This window comes from Oryx dammah, unplaced genomic scaffold (assembly GCF_014754425.2).
Source record: "Oryx dammah isolate SB20612 unplaced genomic scaffold, SCBI_Odam_1.1 HiC_scaffold_23, whole genome shotgun sequence".
Lineage (NCBI taxonomy): Eukaryota > Metazoa > Chordata > Mammalia > Artiodactyla > Bovidae > Oryx > Oryx dammah.
The window spans coordinates 112,794,889-112,814,443 of record NW_024070207.1 but is presented as its reverse complement, the minus strand read 5'-3'; the positions used below and the strand labels follow the sequence as shown (position 1 = coordinate 112,814,443).

At 42.0% G+C, this 19,555-nt stretch overlaps 1 protein-coding gene across 2 annotated transcripts in view; it reads right to left on the bottom strand.

The window, feature by feature from the left end:
- SMPX (small muscle protein X-linked) overlaps nucleotides 1-15,971 on the bottom strand; it is a 50,140-nt gene extending 34,169 nt beyond the window's left edge. For both annotated transcript variants that reach the window (XM_040266666.1, XM_040266667.1), the window contains exons 1-3: nucleotides 15,489-15,971; nucleotides 11,830-11,886; nucleotides 405-491 (exon numbers count right to left, since the gene is read on the bottom strand). In XM_040266666.1, the coding sequence (XP_040122600.1) occupies nucleotides 405-491; nucleotides 11,830-11,868 (126 nt within the window). In that variant the 5' untranslated portion in view covers nucleotides 11,869-11,886; nucleotides 15,489-15,971. The remainder of the gene's footprint in view (nucleotides 1-404; nucleotides 492-11,829; nucleotides 11,887-15,488) is intronic.
- Nucleotides 15,972-19,555: the final 3,584 nt, after the last annotated feature.

Sequence of the window (19,555 nt, the reverse complement as noted above, 5' to 3'; positions counted from 1 at the left end):
AAACTTACCAAGCTCGTGACTACTATTAAATGAAGAGCATCTGAGACGTTCCACTTCCCCCTACATATACACATACACAGACACAAACACACACACACACAAGCAGACACACAAGCTGACATACACAATGAATAAATAAACTAGAAGCCAAACTCAGCATCTTCAAGTACCTGGGCCAGGCACTTAGAGTCAGCTGAAGGGAAGTGAGGGGCAGTGTGTTTCAATGGCTGACTGAGCAAGAAAGCCAAAGAAATGTGTGTTCTGTGTGATGACTCCTTGACCCACATCCACCTGTAGCCTCCTCGTCCTGGAAAGCTGGCCCTCGCCTTGCCTCTTGGCCCTGTCTAGTCAGGATATTGGAGGAGAAAGATGGAGCTGAGTTCTGCCAGCTCAGTTTTCCTCACCTCCTCCATCTCCGGAGTACATTCTTTTCTTCTGGGGGGTTGCCCAGCTCCTGGCCGAAAGGCTCCCATTGGGATATTGATATTTGCCTAAAAGAGAAAGCAGGGAAGATTTAGCTTAAGAGAAGTAAGAAACGGCAATAACATTCTGAGACGGTAATCATTGTCAGGCAAAACAAATCTGAAAAGTACATCTTTAAAGCTTTTCACCTCAAGAAAATTGCTATAATGACAGTACAAAAATATGCAAAGGATAATTTGACTTCCATTTATTCCACATTTGTGGTACTCATCCTTAGGTCTGTGCAGTGATTTCACAGCTCCCTACTGGCTGAAAGAATTGGAAGACAGTTTGTTCTGGCTGTTGCCCTCCTGTGGTGCTTAATATTTTCTGCTCTCTGGGATGAGGAAGGAACACATAATTCTAGGAGAAGAGACAATAGCATTTGCACAAACCATCCCACACCTTAGCCCTCCTTCAGCTGCCTACAGATTTACCACCGGAGGAGGGCAACGATACCTCCTAAACCACCTCTTCCTTCCCATAATGTTCTATGGCTATTCTCACACTTCCTTAAGTGAAACTGAAAATGAAGTCGTTCAGTCGTTTCCGACTCTTTGCGACCCCATGGAATGTAGCCTACCAGGCTCCTCCCTCCATGGGATTCTCCAGGCAAGAGTACTGGAGTGGGTTGCCATTTTCCTTAGGTCTCTGTAATTGACACTCTTTTACCTTCTCCCTGACACACCACTGTGTGGATCAGTGCATGAGGAAAGTGCTGGAAAGTCAAGTTCACTGGTATCACAGTTCATGGATTCTTCTCCTTCAAGATGACATACTAATTTCCATCCATTAGTAAAAATAAAATACCTTCTAGAACACACTAAATATGCTAAACATTAAATTATGTAAGGAAAATAAATGACACAGTAATTCAGACTTGGGAAAGAGAATATGTAAATTTGAATTTTGTGCATATTTCATCTGTTATCAAAAGGCAAGAATGTTTAATGCAGACCAAAAACATCTTCACCCAGGAGTATCACTCATATAAAACAAGCATTAAGACTTTTCTTTAAGGCAGAATGTATTTTTTCCACTTGAGATAAAAGTGTTGCCTTATGAGTAATTGGATATGTGGGCTTGAAAAACTGAAGTTGCACTTTGATGTTATGAATGAAAATGATGCCTGAGCAAAGGGAGCAAAATATTTTGTTACCTTACGACTCAATTTAGACAATTTTGGTACCACAGCAAATGGGATCATTAGGAGGTGTGGTATTTGAAACTGCCTGATATGAGTTCTGTTGCCAGGGGAATGTTTAACTCAAGACACAGAAAGTATCCAGTGTCCATGTTCATGCAACATGGAGGATCTATGTCCTGTTCTGTGTGACTTTTTCCACATAGAGGCTTTAAAACTTTCTTCCCTACTAGAATAAGGCTGATGCCACAGAAAAGAAACAGATTAAAAGTGTTTGTGGTACGTATCCAGGGAGGTCCATCACCTTTTCTAGGGCAAAAACATGCCAAGAAGTATTTGGGGTCAGTATGTATCATATATGTTCACATGTAATCACAACACAATTTTAGAGGGAAGCATTTTGCAAATACTAAGGCTGAGCCTTCTATGCTATTTTCTGCTTAGTGGAAGCATCAGGCAACCTTAAGAGGGAAGAGGGGGAGCATAAGACAAGGGGGAAAGTATGTCTTATATGGTGGCAAATACTGTAGCATACTTCATGAATTCCAAAAGGCACCTCTTTTAATATCTCTGAAATCAGAGTGCCTTACAGGCAATGGTATCTTAATTTTTAATAGGTGCATTGGTTTTATTTCTTAGCAAGACATAAAATACTGGTGTTTTACAATAGACAGTGTCTTTGATTGGTTGAAATATCATTAGGGTTCTGAAATAAGATCAAAACAATGTAAAGAAGACTCACTGAAGATGATATATATTGAACTTTCCATTACTACAGTTTCGGTGAAAGAGGGGAAAAGTTGATATAGGGATTATTTGGGAAAAAAGTTAACTGGCTAAAAGTTTAATTAGATCACCACCATCCTTACCCATTTATTACACATTTACAGAGGGCATCTTCCTAATAGGAAGTTCAAGTTAGCATAATTGTTTCTGAAATATAAGATTAGTAAGCTAACCCATTTAATCAAGTGTGTATGCTCTATGGTAGGTTGTGGTTTTCAGTAATGGAACATGTAAAAATCATCAGGACAAAGCACATGGTCAGGAAATACCACCTTTTCTTGCTCAAAGATTGATTTTAGCAATGCATGTGGCCTCTCCATGGTCCATGGGTGGGCTATGGTAGTAAAAAAGAGCCCACTGCTAGGAGTGGCTACAGCTACTCTCTGCTTGGAAAGGTGACAACTGCTCTGAGTCACATCTTCCCCATTTGTTTAATATGAATATTAGGCTTCATTAGTGGTTTTCAAACCTCTTGTCCGTGGAACCCTTCTTTTAAGTAAAGCATGGTGAGACTATCTAAAATGCAGGCTCAGTGGAGATGGACCTGCTCTGGCCAAGGTGATGGGGCGCCCAGATCCCACCTCCTTCCCCCAAGCCCTGGGCCATGAGCAGTTCCAAGGAACTTGGGGCCCAATCTGACAACCATTGAAAGGGATCATCCCTAAGTGGATGAGTATTGATGTACATTTAAAATGCTCACTCTGCCCGTGATTAAGATGTCTGTAATTACTTTTAACCACTTTAGCATAGACTGTGATATTTTATATACACAGATTGGTTTAAACTGCAGTTGTAGGGAACTCCATTGCTCTAACTGGGAGTTCATCTTCCTGGGGTGGTTAGGTAATAAAATATCACTAAGACTGCATTCTCCAGACTGCTGCTTCAAGTGTTTTCTGTTAGCCTCATCTCCACCAATGCCTGAGACTTTAATGTTTGTAGAAATGTCAAAAATAGGTGAGAAAATGAAATGAGTGTTAGAAATGGCTTCTCTTGGTGAAGGTGGAGGAGGTTAAGATATGTAGAGTGGTTAAAATATTTGAGAGAACTTTCCCACACTGCTGAACAGAGTGTAAGAATCTGATGCCTATAGCTTGCATCTTTAGATTCAGAGCTCAGAAGAGTGATCCCTAAATGGGCCTGTCTCCAGCCATTGATAATGAGGAATTCCAGCTTACAGCTGGCAGCCTGGGGCAACAGAATCCCCACAGGAATCTTTTATGCAAACTGGCAGTCACTCAGAGCACTTAAAGGGACAAGAGGAGAGGCTTCATCCAGCTCACAGACTGTGCAGATGGTTTCTGCTAACAAAGTGGCAAAGTTGGGTTGGGACTAACTTTCACCTTAACCTGTTGGTGATATTGTGGAACAGTGACTGCCTCTCCCCCCACCAACTGCTATATTCACCCCAGACCCCAAGATTCAGCCTAGGTTGTTGCCACGTTCATCCTCACCACACACTTATGAGGTTCAGGCCGTCGTCTTCATTTTATTCACAAAGAAACTGAGCCTCACAGAGGTTAGATGACGTGCTCAAAGTCACACAAACAGTCCAAGAAAAAGCCAAGATTCCAGAACCACATTCCCTGACCTTAGGGACAGACTCTATCAAACTCCTCTCCAAAGAGCTCTTTTCACTGGACCAAAGTTAACTCTAACCACTCTCACATTCTCTAAACCGGCTCTAAAACTGCAAACTCACACCTTGAGAATGGCCCTGGAAAAGGGGCACACAAATGGATAATTCTAGAATAGGCATCAAAGGAACACTGAAAAATGAGCCATTAATTAACTGGCTTGATGCTTTTTCATCTTTAAGGCATCACTCAAAAAACCAGGAACCTAAATGGGTTTTTTGACAGGATCCACAGCAGCCTATGAACATGTCAAGTATGCAGTCATTAATATACACACCAAGGGAATGTCGGCAGAGTGCTTTGTAAATGATTAGAGATGATTCACTAATAGAATTGTAGGGCGGTGATATCTGAGTGACAAATTATAGACTAAATTAGAGCCATAGGCAAATTCCTTATCATTTGAATCTCATAGAAATGTATAGACCCATAGCGCTCTGTTTTTATTCCATCGGTGGGAGAATTGTCATGTTCTTGTTTCTTTCCGTGTCCTGCTCTGTTTGAACACAAATAAAATACCTTCTCAATGACTTGATTTTTCCATCTGCAAATTGAGCATCATATTCACTACTCAAAATGGGTTTGGAATATGAGCTACATTTTTATGACAGAGTAAATAAACACAGAAATCAATGACCTTGGGTTGATATAAGGTTGGACTTCCTTCTTTATATAGATTCTGCATAAATGTAAAGGAAGTGGGCTTTTATTTTTCTTTTGTAACACATTCTCTTAGCAGTTTTTCCGTCCTTGAGATGCATTCATCTTAGATATTTTTAAATATGCCTCTGACACAGCAGACCCACTGCATCACTTTCCCAAGCTATACAGAATTTGTTACATCCTCAAAGTTGGGAATGGAAAAAATCTACTAGATCATCTTTTGCCAGAACAGGATACAGTTCCCTGATAATAGACCTATCTGATGTGAAATGAATACTACGCTTGATCTCACCAGGTGAAGAAAAGCTGAAAGAATTCCCTGTAAGGTAATTCCACCAGTCCCTTAATTATTTGTATTGTTCTCCTGCTTGGCTCTGGGCTTTGAGCCCGAGAATTCTGGAAACAATATTCCCTCCAAAGCCACTCCTGTGTGATTTACAATGCAATGACATCTTTACCCACTGGGTGGGGTTCTGATCGCTGCCAGCCACTGAGTACTGACAATCCCACTCCACTTTACCTTCCAGAGCCATTGTCCTCTGGTCTCCCCCTCCTCTTGGTCCCCACTCCATCTCTCTTTTTAGTGCTCAGGCTTTGGGAGTTTCCTCCCATTGCATGTTTGTTTCAGATGACTCCCTATGGGTTCTATCTTTCATTTTCAGAAGCCTCCAGCAGCTCCTGCCAGAATCTATAGCATCCCCCATGCCTTTCTCCCATCCTGCGTGTAGAAGAACCCCTACAGGGTTGCATTTTGCAGTATTTCTTCCTGCGCTTTCCTATTCTTACATCTTAGTCCTTCTCTGAATGGAGCAGGGTATGGCATTTTGAGATTTCTAGCATCTTCACAGAAGATTTTCAGAAAGAGATGTGTTTTACCTATATCTAACTAAAAACTAAGATTTCTTATTTAATATATTAGCCCAAATTAGGAAGACGGACAGACACACACACACACACACACATACATACACCATCTAAAATATATTCAACCCGTTTTAAAATAAAATTCTATATCACTGGAATGCATAACTTCTTTGTCTGTAGAGATTCTTGAAATGTGAAATGGATTCAAAATGCACAAAACTTCCCCACTCAACACCATTTTGAGAAACTCCCACTCAGCCCCAGTTCTTCACTCATGATGTTTCATATTGAAAGGTTTTTTTTCCCCTCTCTGTTCTCAACACTTTTTGTTCTCTTCAATAATTTCCTGAGTGACTCAACCATAGTCTTGTCATCCAGGGAAAAGCAGATTTCAAGAATGTACTGTACAGCTATTAAGATAATGTGTACAATTGGTTGGAGGTAGGTTATGTTTCTGATGTACTTGTGAATGTCAGCCTCAAAAAATGACACCTTTTAGTCAGTATATGGCTGTTTGCCTCATGTCACCGATATGGAGCCCTGGGCAGAGCAGCAAACATCACCAGCTGGAAGTAGCTCTAGAGTCAAATTGCTCCATTTTAAGTTCTGGCTGCACTTCAAAGAAACCAGCATTGGAAATCATAAACAATGGATTACAGTGGTTTACCTAAGAAAGGAACAGTAGATCCAAGGTCAAAAGAAAAACGTGGTAAATGAAAGTTCATTTTTTTTTTCTCTTTTACAAATTTAAATAAAATAGTAAAGAAAGGTATGTATCATCATTATTATTTTTAGCTTTCATAAATGTATTTGATTAATTGGCAAACCATGGGTGGTGATAGTCTCTTCCTTTGTACCAAGGACTGTCATATACCTGAAATCTTTTTTTTAACTGAAAATTGTAAATGGGATTAGAGTCCCTAACACCTGTCTGTAATTATTTTTGTTGGGCTTTCTTTTCCATGGAGCCCTTATGCCCTGGGCGATGGAGAGTGGAAGAGCAATGGTAATGGATGGGGAAAGAAAAGAAGTACTAAAACTAGGGGCATCAAGATATTCTGTTCTACACATGGATTGGGTGACAATGGAAACTTCCCGTGGTAAGAGGCCACACACTAACTAATGATGCAAGGCTCATATAATCATTCCTCTAAAATGTATGATAAAGAAGTTAGATCTAGTTTCACAAGCAGCTTAATTAAATCAACTAAGCAGAGCGGTGGGATTCAGTGGTCACGGTCATTTGTATTTCCAGAGCACGTTTGTCACTGAGTCACTGTACTTTGTACTTTTCACTCCTAGCCGACTTACATGTAAGGTGACTTTAATCAGTGTAAACTGTTAGCTGCTTCTGCTGAAATGCTGATAGCTGTTCTGCATGTCAGTTTGAGGGCTTTAAAAGGGAGGATTCAGCATCTATAAAATGGTAATTTTCTCTCAAGTAGCCTTGGTCAGTATGATTACCCTTTAGATGCTCCCACTCCTCCATCCTTACTCTGTGTGCCGAGGTGGAGATGGTAAGCAATGAGTCTGGACAGTTTTGCAGGGTGGTTCCTCACATGGGCTTTGGGATCCAGCAAGTTGGGTTCAGCTCCTGACTCTTCTACTCACATGCTGTGTGATCCTGAGTGAGTGCTTTTGCTTCTTCAAACCCTTCATTATAATCCATGGAAATCCCATTGCATTGTGCCAAGTACATAATAAACCCGGAAGAAACTGTGACTATTATTATCATCCTAATAATAAACCTTAGAAATTAGTCTCAAGAAGTTCATAGATCATATGGTAGTTCTATTTTTAGTTTTTTTGAGGAACCTCCATACTGTCCTTTTAATAACTATCTGTAATGTTGTCCTTTATGGTGTCTGTAATGGTCAAAATCAAATTGTGAAAGGTAATAGTTATTACTATTTTAAGCTAATAGGTTTTTAAGTGTTTTTATGTAGTAATGAGTAACCTGTAAGCGTGACTTCCAAACTGATTTAAGGCAGACTGGCATACAACAAAGGGATATAAGTATATTCGACCAAAGTAAAAAGTTCGTAGACTGTTAGAGGCTGGACAGAGGCTTACAGGTCATTTCATGCAGCATCACTCCCACCAGCCCCCATGCCCTTTGCAGCTCACAAGGCCCACGGGGGCGTGAAGTCACAGAGCACAGCTATGAGTAGGATACAGGACTCTTTTCTGTTCAACCATGAAACTCTCAGATCTTGTGGGAAAGGACAATAATACTCCACTCACTTTGATCGTCAATGGAGAAAAAGGGCCATTGATGACCCAGAGAACATTGGCTCTCAGTGGGCTGAGGCTCCGGGGAGGCCCCATGATACCTTCCAAAGAGGGTGTGTTCAGGAGGCAGGGGAGGGACAGGCAGGTGCTGCCAGTGGTCGTTGTCATTTGGTCTCATTAGACTTGGTGAACAGATCGCTGATGGGGTTAGATTTCCCGGCAGCTCTAGCTTGCCCCACCACCTGTCACGTCAGATTCTTTCATCTGAAAGTATCAGATCCACTTTGCCTAGTGTGCTGAGGTTACCTTGGTTGCAACTCCATTCCCATCAACAGTGGGGTTTAAGAAGCAGACTACAGAGTACAGAACCAGGGTCAGCAAATGACAGCCCATGGGCCAAATCCATCCTGCCACCTGTTTTTGCAAAGAAATTTTCACTGACACATAGCCACCCCCATTCACTTGTATATTGCTGCTTTTGTGCTGTCACAGTAGAGTTGAGTAGTGCTACAGAGACCCAGTGATCTGTAAATCTTAAAGTATTCACTATTTGGTCCTTTACAGAAGAGGTGGGCCGACATCCAGTCCAGAACCTTATCAGCTGCTTGGAAGACTAAGGCCCTCTCCAGGCTATGGAAGGATTAACTGATTTATTCAGGATATTTTTATGCCCCTGGCATAAATGAGATTTCATTAATACAATTGAAAGAAATGTGGACTTAGATAGAATCTTCTTATAATTCAAATGCAATCTCTTCTTCAATGTGAATGTGAAAGACAACTATCCATGTCCTCTAAGGGTGGGTCTCATTCTGGCCTCCCTCTTAGTCTGGGGCAGGGAGGAGATGGAAGCAGCTGAAGAGAAAGCAAGGCCATTCCATGCATTACTTGGATAATTAGAAGAACCGTCTCTTAAGGACTTTGTGTGCAATAAACCAGGCACTTGCCATACATTATTTTGTGTATTCATTATAACAATCCCGTTCAGTAGTATGATTGTCCTTATTTTACAGAAGGATAAACTAAGGATGAACTAAGGTCACAGAGTGAGTGAATGGCCAGGTAGAGATCTGTAACCATTTGGCTTCATGTTGTCTAAAGCACACAGGTACAGTAATTCAATTACCTATGCCTGACTGCTAGAAGTATGGTCGACAGTGGCTTCAATTCGCTCAATCCAGACAAAATAGAGATCTAGCCGTTACTTCTAGAAGTTTGCACTGAAAAATACTATCCTACAAGATACTCATTTCAAAGGTCCAATATGTTTAAAAAGTATTGCGTATACCACTGCCTTCTTGGAAGTTATAAAGTTACTAGCAAGTTATGGACTCTGAGAAATCCTGCAGTAAGGATCCTATTCAACTTTGCTTAATGCAGTGTTTCCAAACACTTTTTCATGGAACTCTTTAATTAACAGCATCCCATAAAACAACTCTTCCAAGAGACACACTTTGGGAACCACATGATTACAATGATGATGATTGATAATAATGGCTAATATTTATTGAGCAGTTGCAATAAGCCACGGATTGACCTAGGCATTTACACATATGGATTCATTTAACCCTCACAACAACCCTATGAGCTCACATGTGATGAATTCCCCACTTGACAGATGAGGAAACCGAGGCACAAAAAGGATGAAATAAGTTGCCCAGTCACATAGTCCTGGAGACCGTGAGGCCCTCAAATTCCAGGATCAGGTTTCAATTCATCTTTGCATAGCTGACACTTAGTATGGTGACTGGAACAAAGCATGCGCCCAGAATATGACAGCTGAACTGGATTAGAGATAAGACCCTAATAAAAAGAAGTGGCTAGAGTGTATTGAATAGAATATTTAAGATCTTTAGTATTTATACAGCGAGGGCACTCCCTCATTAGTTGAGGTTTCTATTTGTTCTGCATAAGACCATACCCTATATAATGTTCCTACAATAAAGCATTTTGTACTGTGTAACCATTTTCATATTTTATTTAATAGACCCTACTTTAGGTTACTGTGAGATGATAGGAAAATATCAGTGCAGATCCTATTTAACCACAAGAAAGAAAATTTTATTTGAAGGGGCATTAAATTAGGCTTTCTGTCTGGCATAAAATACATTGAAAGAGGTGATACCACATCTATAAGGAAGTACTGTATTGCCTTTGTTGGTAGAGTAGATGGATTTTTTAAATTTTTTATTTTTATTTTTTAACACAAAAAACATTTTGTATTGGAGTATAGCTGATTAACAGTGTTGTGATAGTTTCAGGTAAACAGTGAAGGGACTCAGCCATACATATACATGTATCCTAGATGGATTTTTTTCAAATGCAGTATAAAAGCTATTATGAACAGTCAATGAGAGTTTTTTTAAATATTACAGACCTAAAAATATATCAAGGTCAAAATTAATAGAATACTGATGAGTTTTCATTGTAGATTTGAGGGAGGCCAGGAAGCACTAAGGAAGAAAAATAAACACATTTTCAGCTGTAAAAGGAAGAAAAGAAAAGGCAGACTGAGAGACTATGTTTTTATGTTCTGCAAAATAAAAAGGAAATTTTATGTTTAGCACTTCAAGAGCTGCAAGTGCAGTGATTAAATGGTATTATTTTTTGTCACTTTAATATAGAGCATAGAGCATTCCTGAATGATTATTATAATAACAGTTTGACCCTTAAGGAGGGCTTACTGTACTGTTTTAAGCATCTTCTGTGTGCAGCCCTAGAAGGTGAATGCTGTCACCTTTTTACAGATGTGGAAACGGTACAAAATGGATTAAGGATTCAAGCTCCAGTAATCTCTGGCTTCACAGCCTGTACCACTAACAGCTATACACACTGGGTAACACAGACAGTTCAAAGGCTCAAGGATGCCGATAGGCCTGGGAGCCAAAATGAAGTCCACTACCAGTGTCGGATACATCAGAGACTCATCAGGGGTACACCAGAGGGCAAACGTGGCAAAGCAAAGTTGATTCCTGGCCAATAGGCCCTTCCGAGGTGGTTTGTTCTGTGACAGGTTTTCTGAGGTTATTATACATCTTGCCACTTAAGGAACCTCTCCACTTAAGGCTATGCATTATCATGACAGGTAAAGATACATCCCTCCACCCACTTCCACCACCTGTGTGTGCTAGGATCCTTCACCTCACAACCTGACCACATACATGTGGTCATACAGTGTGTTGCTTATGAATAGCTGTATGTGTGATTGTGCATCAGACCCCAAGTATTCAGGAGCTGCCATATGTTCTGCAGTATTCATGAAAGTCCAGGAAAAAAAAAAAGTTTAAAAGTTCCATTAGAGAAAGTACAGATAACTCCATTTTGATGGAAAAGAAAGATGGAATTTTACAATAAAGCATTGTGCCCAGCATCTCAGGGTGGGAGCCATTTGAGAGTTAAACACTGAGCTCTTAAGAGAAATAACAAATTTAGTATTGAGTCAAAACAAATACTAAAAGCTTTCTCTGTAATTGTGTTTGGGCTCTAAAATGCCTGCTTCCCCTTCCCCTTATTGTAGGTAACACTTAAGTCTGTTGAAAGAACCAAAGAATTTGTTTGCTGGGAGGGCATGAGGAGACATAATAGAATACAGACTTTAAAAGAGAAACACCCAAGCCTTGGGAAGAACATTTGACAAGAAAAGGACGTTTTTCAAGAACCATGTATTCTAAACAGATGAGTAGACAAACTCAATTGGATCTAAAAATGAAAATGGAATTTTAAAATTTCTATCAATGAGCATATCAAAAACTTACACATCAAAAAACATATCAGAAACATGTGCACTACATTTTTGTAGGCCATTTAATTCTCATTCATAAACTTTGAGTCCCTTACAATTATGCATATTTACACAGAAACAGCTTCTCCCTTCTCAGCTGTACATTACCAGCCTTTTTTCTTCCTGAATTGTACCTTATACAAGTCTTTCTTCTCTCTGTGAAGTTAATCATCAGGTGGGTGAACGATCACAGAAAGTCTGATTTATTAAGCAAACAGGCTGGAAGTTGCTGATGCGAAGACACAAACGTGTCTACTCACCTGGATGGCTCTGACATTGGAAACTGGCTGTTTCGACATATTGACGCAGTCTTATCCCTAAAAAAACAAGTAAGAAACTGTGAGAGGTGGTGGCATTCAGATTCTCAGGAGCGATAAATTTGAATTTAACTCATGATTCAACTGGGCGATCACCCCTTTCACTGGCCATATATTCTTTCAGTCTCAGTTTCCGGTTACTTAGAGACTCTCCTTCCTCAGCCCTCAGGGACAGGGAACACTAGAGCACTGGATAAATCATTCAGGAGGAGAAATGCTGAGATGCCTCGCCCCTGATGCTCCTGATAGGCAACCAGAAACTTGAAAGGCGCTATCATCTCCTTCCCTGCCCTCCTGCCCTCCTGCCCAGAACGGCAAAGCAAAGAGGTAGTGGGAATAAAACACCTTTGTTTGGGCCCTCGGAAGCTTTCTGCTTGAAACTGAACTTTTGATCTGAACCGAGTTGTTGCCAGGGCTGTGCAATCAGTCCATGGGGAGTGCCTCCCCTCCATCAAACACCCAAGGAGAAATGGCCCATACTTCATTCCTATTACTGCCATGCTCTCTGCTCGCTGGGCACATGTCTGTTCCAGCCAGAGACCTGGGGGCCGCATCTCCCTGCTCTGTGTGTCCAAAGCCTGGGCTCTGTAAACCCGGCAGCTCCCAAGCAAGCTTTACCTCTGTCTTCTCTGCTTGTAATGAAACACTCTCTGGAAGCACACAGGACTTACGGGACGGTGCCAGCTTCCCCAGGTGTACCAGTGCTTCCTTCTGAAAGGACCTTTGCTTTCTTTCAGTTGAAGACCTGACTTCGAGCCCAGTGACTAGTGGTCGTGGTCTACCGGGGCTCAGGGAGCAGGCAACAGCCCAGCTCTGTACATGTGTTGTTTTAGCTTGGTCAATTAAATATGACAGGGTCAAGTGGTAAAGTTTGAAATTCAGTGAATTAAAAACATGCTGCTTTTTAATCCCCAAACTGTAAACTGGGTTGATTAGTGTTTCCTCAATTGACTGATGTAAGCGTGTGGGTTACTGGTGAGTAATTGAACACAGCAGGGTCTGCATTTGCCACAAGTCCAATGTTACCTGGACTATGTCAGTCAACATCTCGAGGCCCATTTCCTCTTCTTTAAGTTCTACCTGCTTCACAGGTTGTGGTAAGAATCAAAATGACATAAGGGCCCTGAAAATGCCTTGTGAAGTATATAAAGCATGATGCAAGTATTTATTGTTTTATTGCCATTGCATTTAGCTGGAGACTTTTAGTTCTTTACTGCTATACAGTTTTAATACAGAGTAAGAATTGCGATAGTGATGCCCCACAACACTTTAGAAATAAAAGATCTGAGAACTCTGAAAAAGTCTTCAAAGTGTTAGGCTCTGTTATATGAAGTTAAATCATTACATAATTTTTTAAACTCTCAAAAATAGTACATGTAACTATATGGTCTTTGGAATCACATACCTGAAAACAATGGGTTTTTTTTTTTAAGTTCTACCTGAATGTTTTGGTAATATATAGATATAGCCACCATGCATAAGGGTCTAGGTAGAATTGTTTTCAATATGGTTAAAAAAATTAAAAAGCTCTCACAAGTCGAACAATCAGGAATGCATTTTGCTCTGTGATATGTTTCAGATAGATTGCTGTCTTTTCTGCAGTGTAAAAAAGTCAATGAAGGATTTTAAATTTTTGAATCTAGGACACAAAGCTCAATTTCAAAAAGAAAAGCTTCATAGTTTAATATTTAATGTTTCTATTCCTCAAAAGCTATTAGGAGTCACACAAAGCAATAATTCACACAGGACTTTAAATATCTCATCCTATAGCATTCTCTATAGGTGTACAATTAAAGTTTAACTATTAACACTCGACAACTTTAAAAATGTATGTCAATTTGAAATGTGGGGATTAGGAATTTATTTATGTTGTTACAATAGCAAGTTAAAATGTGAAAAAAATAAGGCAATGAATGATTGCATTTGTACTGCATGGATTTTTTTTTAATTAGACTGATTTTGTTTTTTGCTAAACTGGATTCGTGGTATGTTGTGGACCCCTCAGCCTAACGGATGGATATTCCTTGGGCCTCGTCTCCAGTATAGCTTTGGTATAACCTTATTTGCATACAGATTCCTTCTCAACATATATGTCAGTCTGTGAGAGAGACATCTCTAGAAAGTTGGTCAGATCCCAGCTCTCATTCCTTGCAAACAGGCTAGATGACGTTCGTGTTCATCAGTTCTGCAGCCCATCCTGCTGTCCTCATTATTCTCAGAGAAATCAGGGCAAAGCAGACTGGTGAATAAAAATAGACAGTGTTCCCTGGCTCTTTCATGGCCCTGCATTCACCTCCATTAGGGATGCAGGGTGTAGAATGCACCTTCCTTCTGTTTCTGCCTGCTTCATCCTGGGCCCCCAAAAAGAAAGCTATGCCTTCGATGTACAACTCCACTCACATCGGGACCACAGCTTTGCATCCAAGGAGATACTCTTTAGAGTACCTCTATTACTGCATCTCCTAGTTCTGGCTTCAGTTGGAGAACACAGACAGTTTGACCAGGAGTGTATGGACTTTTACAAAGCCTATTATAATGGAAATGCTTGCCAGTTTCGCATGGTTGAATTTTCCTGGCGCTTGTGCAAGTCTGTGGGGATCTTTAATGGTCTATACGCTGAGTCATGAACAATATTCCTCAGCTGGTATTTGATTGGACAGCATCTATATCTGACTTCTAAATAAGACTCTTTCACGTACTAAACATTTGTCAACATTAATAGCACTAATTTAAGAAAAAGGGAGTCAGAGGAAAATAAATCAATATACAGAGAGAGGGGGCTTTGTTTGTTCTTTTTAAAGGTCAAGTAAGTGGCTACAGCTCAGTCTCACAGGGAATTATCTTCTGTCCTGCAGCTAAAAATAATTCCCAAGAAGGGTGCAGAAAGATGCTCAGCTGTCCAAACTAACTCTTTATTCAACTCTGCATGAGATGTGCCGAGAGGGAAGAGGCAGTCCGCGTGCCACGCGTCAGCCTCTGGTGCCCACACAGAGAGACAGGGTTGCCACCCTCTCCTCTGCTGGGTCTGGAGAACGCTGTGATCGAAGGGGGGGCTTTCAAAAAGACAGGTCTGGAGTATTAACAGTTCTATAAGTTGATACAACTTTATCACTAAGGTCAAGCCTGGCACTTAGGGAGAAGAGAAAAGCGTTTTAAACTTGTAATGTGTTAACAGCTCTGGCAATGATTTGTGTTCAGGTAAACCAAAGAGCTAGCATCATAGCTTTTCTCTGCCCTTAGTTCTCCTAATTATTTCTAGGCTTACAGCTTGAGTCAGGTCTGCAGCTGATCAACTGCAACCATGGCCATGAGAATCAAAATGACATAGTGTTCAGGGTCAGAGTCATCTTAGCTGGACTGTGGAAATTTTCAAGTCACTATCAATGAAAACTACTTTTCGTTCAATGTTCTTTCAACCTCCCCACCCTCCGAACAATTTAGAAAACAGAAGCAGCAACGTAACCAATGGAGAGTGAATTTACAAGGAAGCTACACCCTCTAGTTACAAGCCTACAAAGTTAGAAGTAGCCACACTTCAAGTTAGGTAGCCAGGGAATTTCTTTCAGAAAACCCGGTTGCCCAAGGTGAGTCCTCCTGCTTACCTGCTTTGTGTACTTGCTTCCTGCCTGAGGAAAGTCCCAGGCAGCCAGGTACAAGGATACAAGGCTCTTCAGTGAGTGGAAGGGACGCTGAGTGTCCTCTGAGCTGTGATCTCGGTTCCGATGCTTTTCATGTGGCTGAAATAGCTCAAGCGATCTGTGCTTCACCCGGTACTGAGAGCTGCTCCTGGCTCGGGGCTGGAGGGGAACTCGGTTTAAGGATAAGTGTTAAAGAGAATTCCTGTCATAGTTCACAGTTGTTCTTCCTAAATATAGAGTTTGATACAAGCCATACGCTGCCTCCAAAAGGCTTGACCGTGCTGAAAGCAGGGCTCAAATGTCAGCCGGAAGGTGGCTCTGGAATCTTACTGCCCTCCTCATCTTCCAGAAGATGCTGGCTGCGTTTTCTCACAAATTCTGAGGGGGCACAGGCAAGTTTGAAAAGTAGGAAAAGTTTCTATCTTTAGCTTTATTACCCAGAGGCCAGAAGACTGAGAGTGTCGAATAAAAAATTGGAGAGAGGCAGCACAAGCACCAAGCAGTGTTTGAGTCCTCGCTTGGTCACCGAGGAGCTGAGAAGGTTACTTCCGAATCAGCACTCAGTCTGACTACAATGAACTATAAAACATCGTCCTTTTTGTAGGTCAAAAATGATCACAGATTGACCAACTCGTGTGCTTCCAAGGCCCAGTCTCTCTCTCTGCTCAGCTGCCTCTACTCGTGGCAATGACTGTAGCCCTACAACATGTGAGGCAACAGAACAAAAGAGAAAATATCTATTTTACGTATGACAAAGGCCAGGACCAGGTATCAGACAAAACACTCTTTAAAGAGAACACTGCCAAATCCTACAAAATATGTTCATTATTTTTAGCACTACTTTTCTTTTCTTTGTTTACTTCTCTAGTCTCTAAAATTACCCTGGAACTTCTCTGGCAGTCCAATGGTTAAGACTCCACCTTCCAATGCAGGGGGAGCAAGTTCAATCCCTGGTTGGAAAACTAAGGTCCCACAGGCCACGGGGTACAGCCAAAAATTTTTAAACATAATAAAAAGTAAAATTACCTCTATACAGAACTCCCCTTCAGTAGAAGGATTAAACAGTGGACTCACTTATCATCCATCCAGTTATAAGTGAGGGATGTCTGAGTCCATGACAGCACAGTCAACCTGCAACCATCTACTACCTGTCCTCTCGTTACACAAGATGAAGAAGCTCCAGTCTGTGTGAGCCCCTAAAGTTGCATGTCTGTTCCCTGCAGCTGAATGTATTCCCAATACTTGATTTCAGGTCAGTAAAGAGAAAATCAACTTTCCAGTAGCGAAGGAAGTCAGCAGATCATTGTGGAGCACCTCAGTTTGGGGCCCACCAATTAACTTCTGTTCATGTGCTGTTTAAAAGAACTGTGTCTTCAAAAGTCAGTTTAGACATCGTACTTTGAGGTTTTGTGGCACCAAAAGTGAATTCTTTATACACTGGGAAAGAGATTAGGGTGAAAGTGAAAGTCAGTCAGTCATGTTCAACTCTTTGTGACCCCATGGACTATATAGTCCCTGGAATTCTCCAGGCCAGAATACTGGAGTGGGTAGCATCTCCTTTCTCCAGGGGATCTTCCCATCCCAGGGATCAAACCCAGGTCTGTCACATTGCAGGCTGATTCTTTACCAGCTGAGCCACAAGGGAAGCCCAAGAATCCTGGAATGGGTAGCCTATCCCTTCTCCAGGGGATCTGCCTGACCCAGGAATCAAACCGGGGTCTCCTGCATTGCAGGCGGATTCTTTACCAACTGAGCTTTCAGGGAAGCCCATACTTCCTGAGATTAGAGTAGGCACCTTAATATTTCCCAGATGTTTGGATGTTCCTCTGCGTTCAGAGCTCTTCCCCAGACACTAGGTGGCGTCACTCCATGAATGAACAACAATGAGCCATTTTTGACACCTTGCCCTGCAGTCATCCCATAAATTTTGCCCCCATTGACCCTTCAGTAGCTCCTCCTGTTGTTTATGTGAAGGAAAGTGCTCCTGGCAGCAGTGCCTTGTACCCAAGGCTGACCCAACACGGACGCGGCTGCCTCTGTGGAAAGAACTGAGATAAGCTGCATAATTGGGGCTTCTTTACTCAGAAGTGACAGAAACGCAAAGTGAACTAGTTTAAGCCATGAGGAGGCGTGGCAGACACCGTTCATGTCTTTCTCAGTATTGCTCTACCCACATGAGCTCTGCAGCTGTAGACATTCCTCAGTACACCTCAAAAGCCGGAATCTCTCTGCTTCTCTGCATTGGAGCTCTCTCCATCTCCACGGCAGGGTGCCTGGGTGTGCTACAGCCGTGACCCAGAATTGCCGGGGAGCAGACACCCCTAGGGACTAACCTCAGCCAATGGAGACGCCAGTTGGTGATAAATGCCCCACCTCCCCATCCTCTGGCGGAATGATGGTGAAATGTGGTCTAGTTTCCAGAGGTCCCCAGCAGGACTGAGCCCCGGTTGCCCTCAGCAGCAAGTGACTCACTCATTATTACGCTCTTATTGGCTTTTTCCTTTCCCCATCTCACTTCAATCCCTCACTTATGTTCTCTGGGATCACCACCCAAACAGACCACCAAATAGACATTTCCAAGTCTCTGTCTCCACATCTAGATTTGAGGCAACCCAAACCAAGACAAGGGGGTTCACTGGGAAAGCTTCATATTGTGACAGGAAGCGCAAAGTGCTTCCTTGGTGCTCACGCTTAGTTGCACCACGGCATGTGGGAAAGGCATGAGGTGCAGGTGGGCCTCAGAAATAACAGAGAAGGAATGTTTGTGCTGAATGTCCTATGCTTCTGCTAAACACCAGCCCTGTCCTATCCCCACCACCCCTGGGGAGAAAACTGAATACGCATATGTTCCTGCCTGCAGAGCTTACTAGAGGGAGTGGGTGGTGGACAAAGCTGAGTAAACAAGATAACCCCCGTTAAGTAATATGAAAACAAACAGAAGACTGAAGAAGAGAAACTGGGGCAGAGGGTGAGTGGCATCTCTGTAATAAGAACTGAGATTGATAGGGTGAGAAAAGAACACTTTAGGCAGAGGAAACTGAAGGTGCAAAGGCCCTGAGGTGGGAAAGTATGTTTCCAGAACTTGCAGTAAAACAATGCCGCCTAAACATGGAGAAGGTGGCATGACATGAGGTGAGAAAGAGGCAGAGGCCGGCAGGGCCTTTGTAGGCCATTTTGGCAACAGGTGCTGGTTTTCTTAGTGTAGTAGGAATCCTTGGAAGGTTTTTTTGTTTTTGTTTTTGTTTTGACTGCACTGGGTCTTCATTGCAGCATGCTGGTTTTTCTTATTGCGTTGCACGGGCTCTCAGATTATGGTGTGCAGGCGTAGTTGCCCTGCGGCATGTGGGCCCTTAGTTCCCCAGCCAAGAATCAAATCCACATCCCCTGCACTGGAAGGTGGATTCTTAACCACTGGACCACAAGGGAAGCCCCACTGGAAGGTTTTAAGCAGTGGAGTGGTTTGGTTTGAGGTTTGATGAACTCATATCACTGCTATGTGGAGAATAAACTGTAATAGAATAAGCAAGGAAGAGGAGAGAATATTTAAAAGGCTAGAGATGATTGTGGCCTGCACAAAGGTGTTGGTGATGGAGATAAAGACAAGCAGAGAGGTTCAAAGTGTATTTTAGTAGTAGAGTCAAATGTGTCCTTGCTTATGGATTGGATGTGGGGGAATGGAGAAGAGGAATCTAGGTTTCAGACTTGGATTATGAGGCGTGAAGGAATGTAGTCACTGGGGGACGAGTGAAGGTAGCAGCCTCAATAATGAGGTCCACATCTAAAGAGCTCGACACAGGGCCTGGCACATAGCAAGCTCTTAAGATGGGGCATGAAGAATTGAAAGCCATTCTTGCCTCAGAGAGAAGTGCTTCAATGGATTGAGGGGGCTGCTTCAAAAACCAGATCACTGCAGGTTGTAGCATGAAGGGTTGAGGCAGCAAGTGGACTCATCTCTTCTAGACCCTTGATGAAGAACAGAGAATAAGGATAGTGGCTGGGTTTGGAGATTTCCAATATGGAGAGAATTTTTT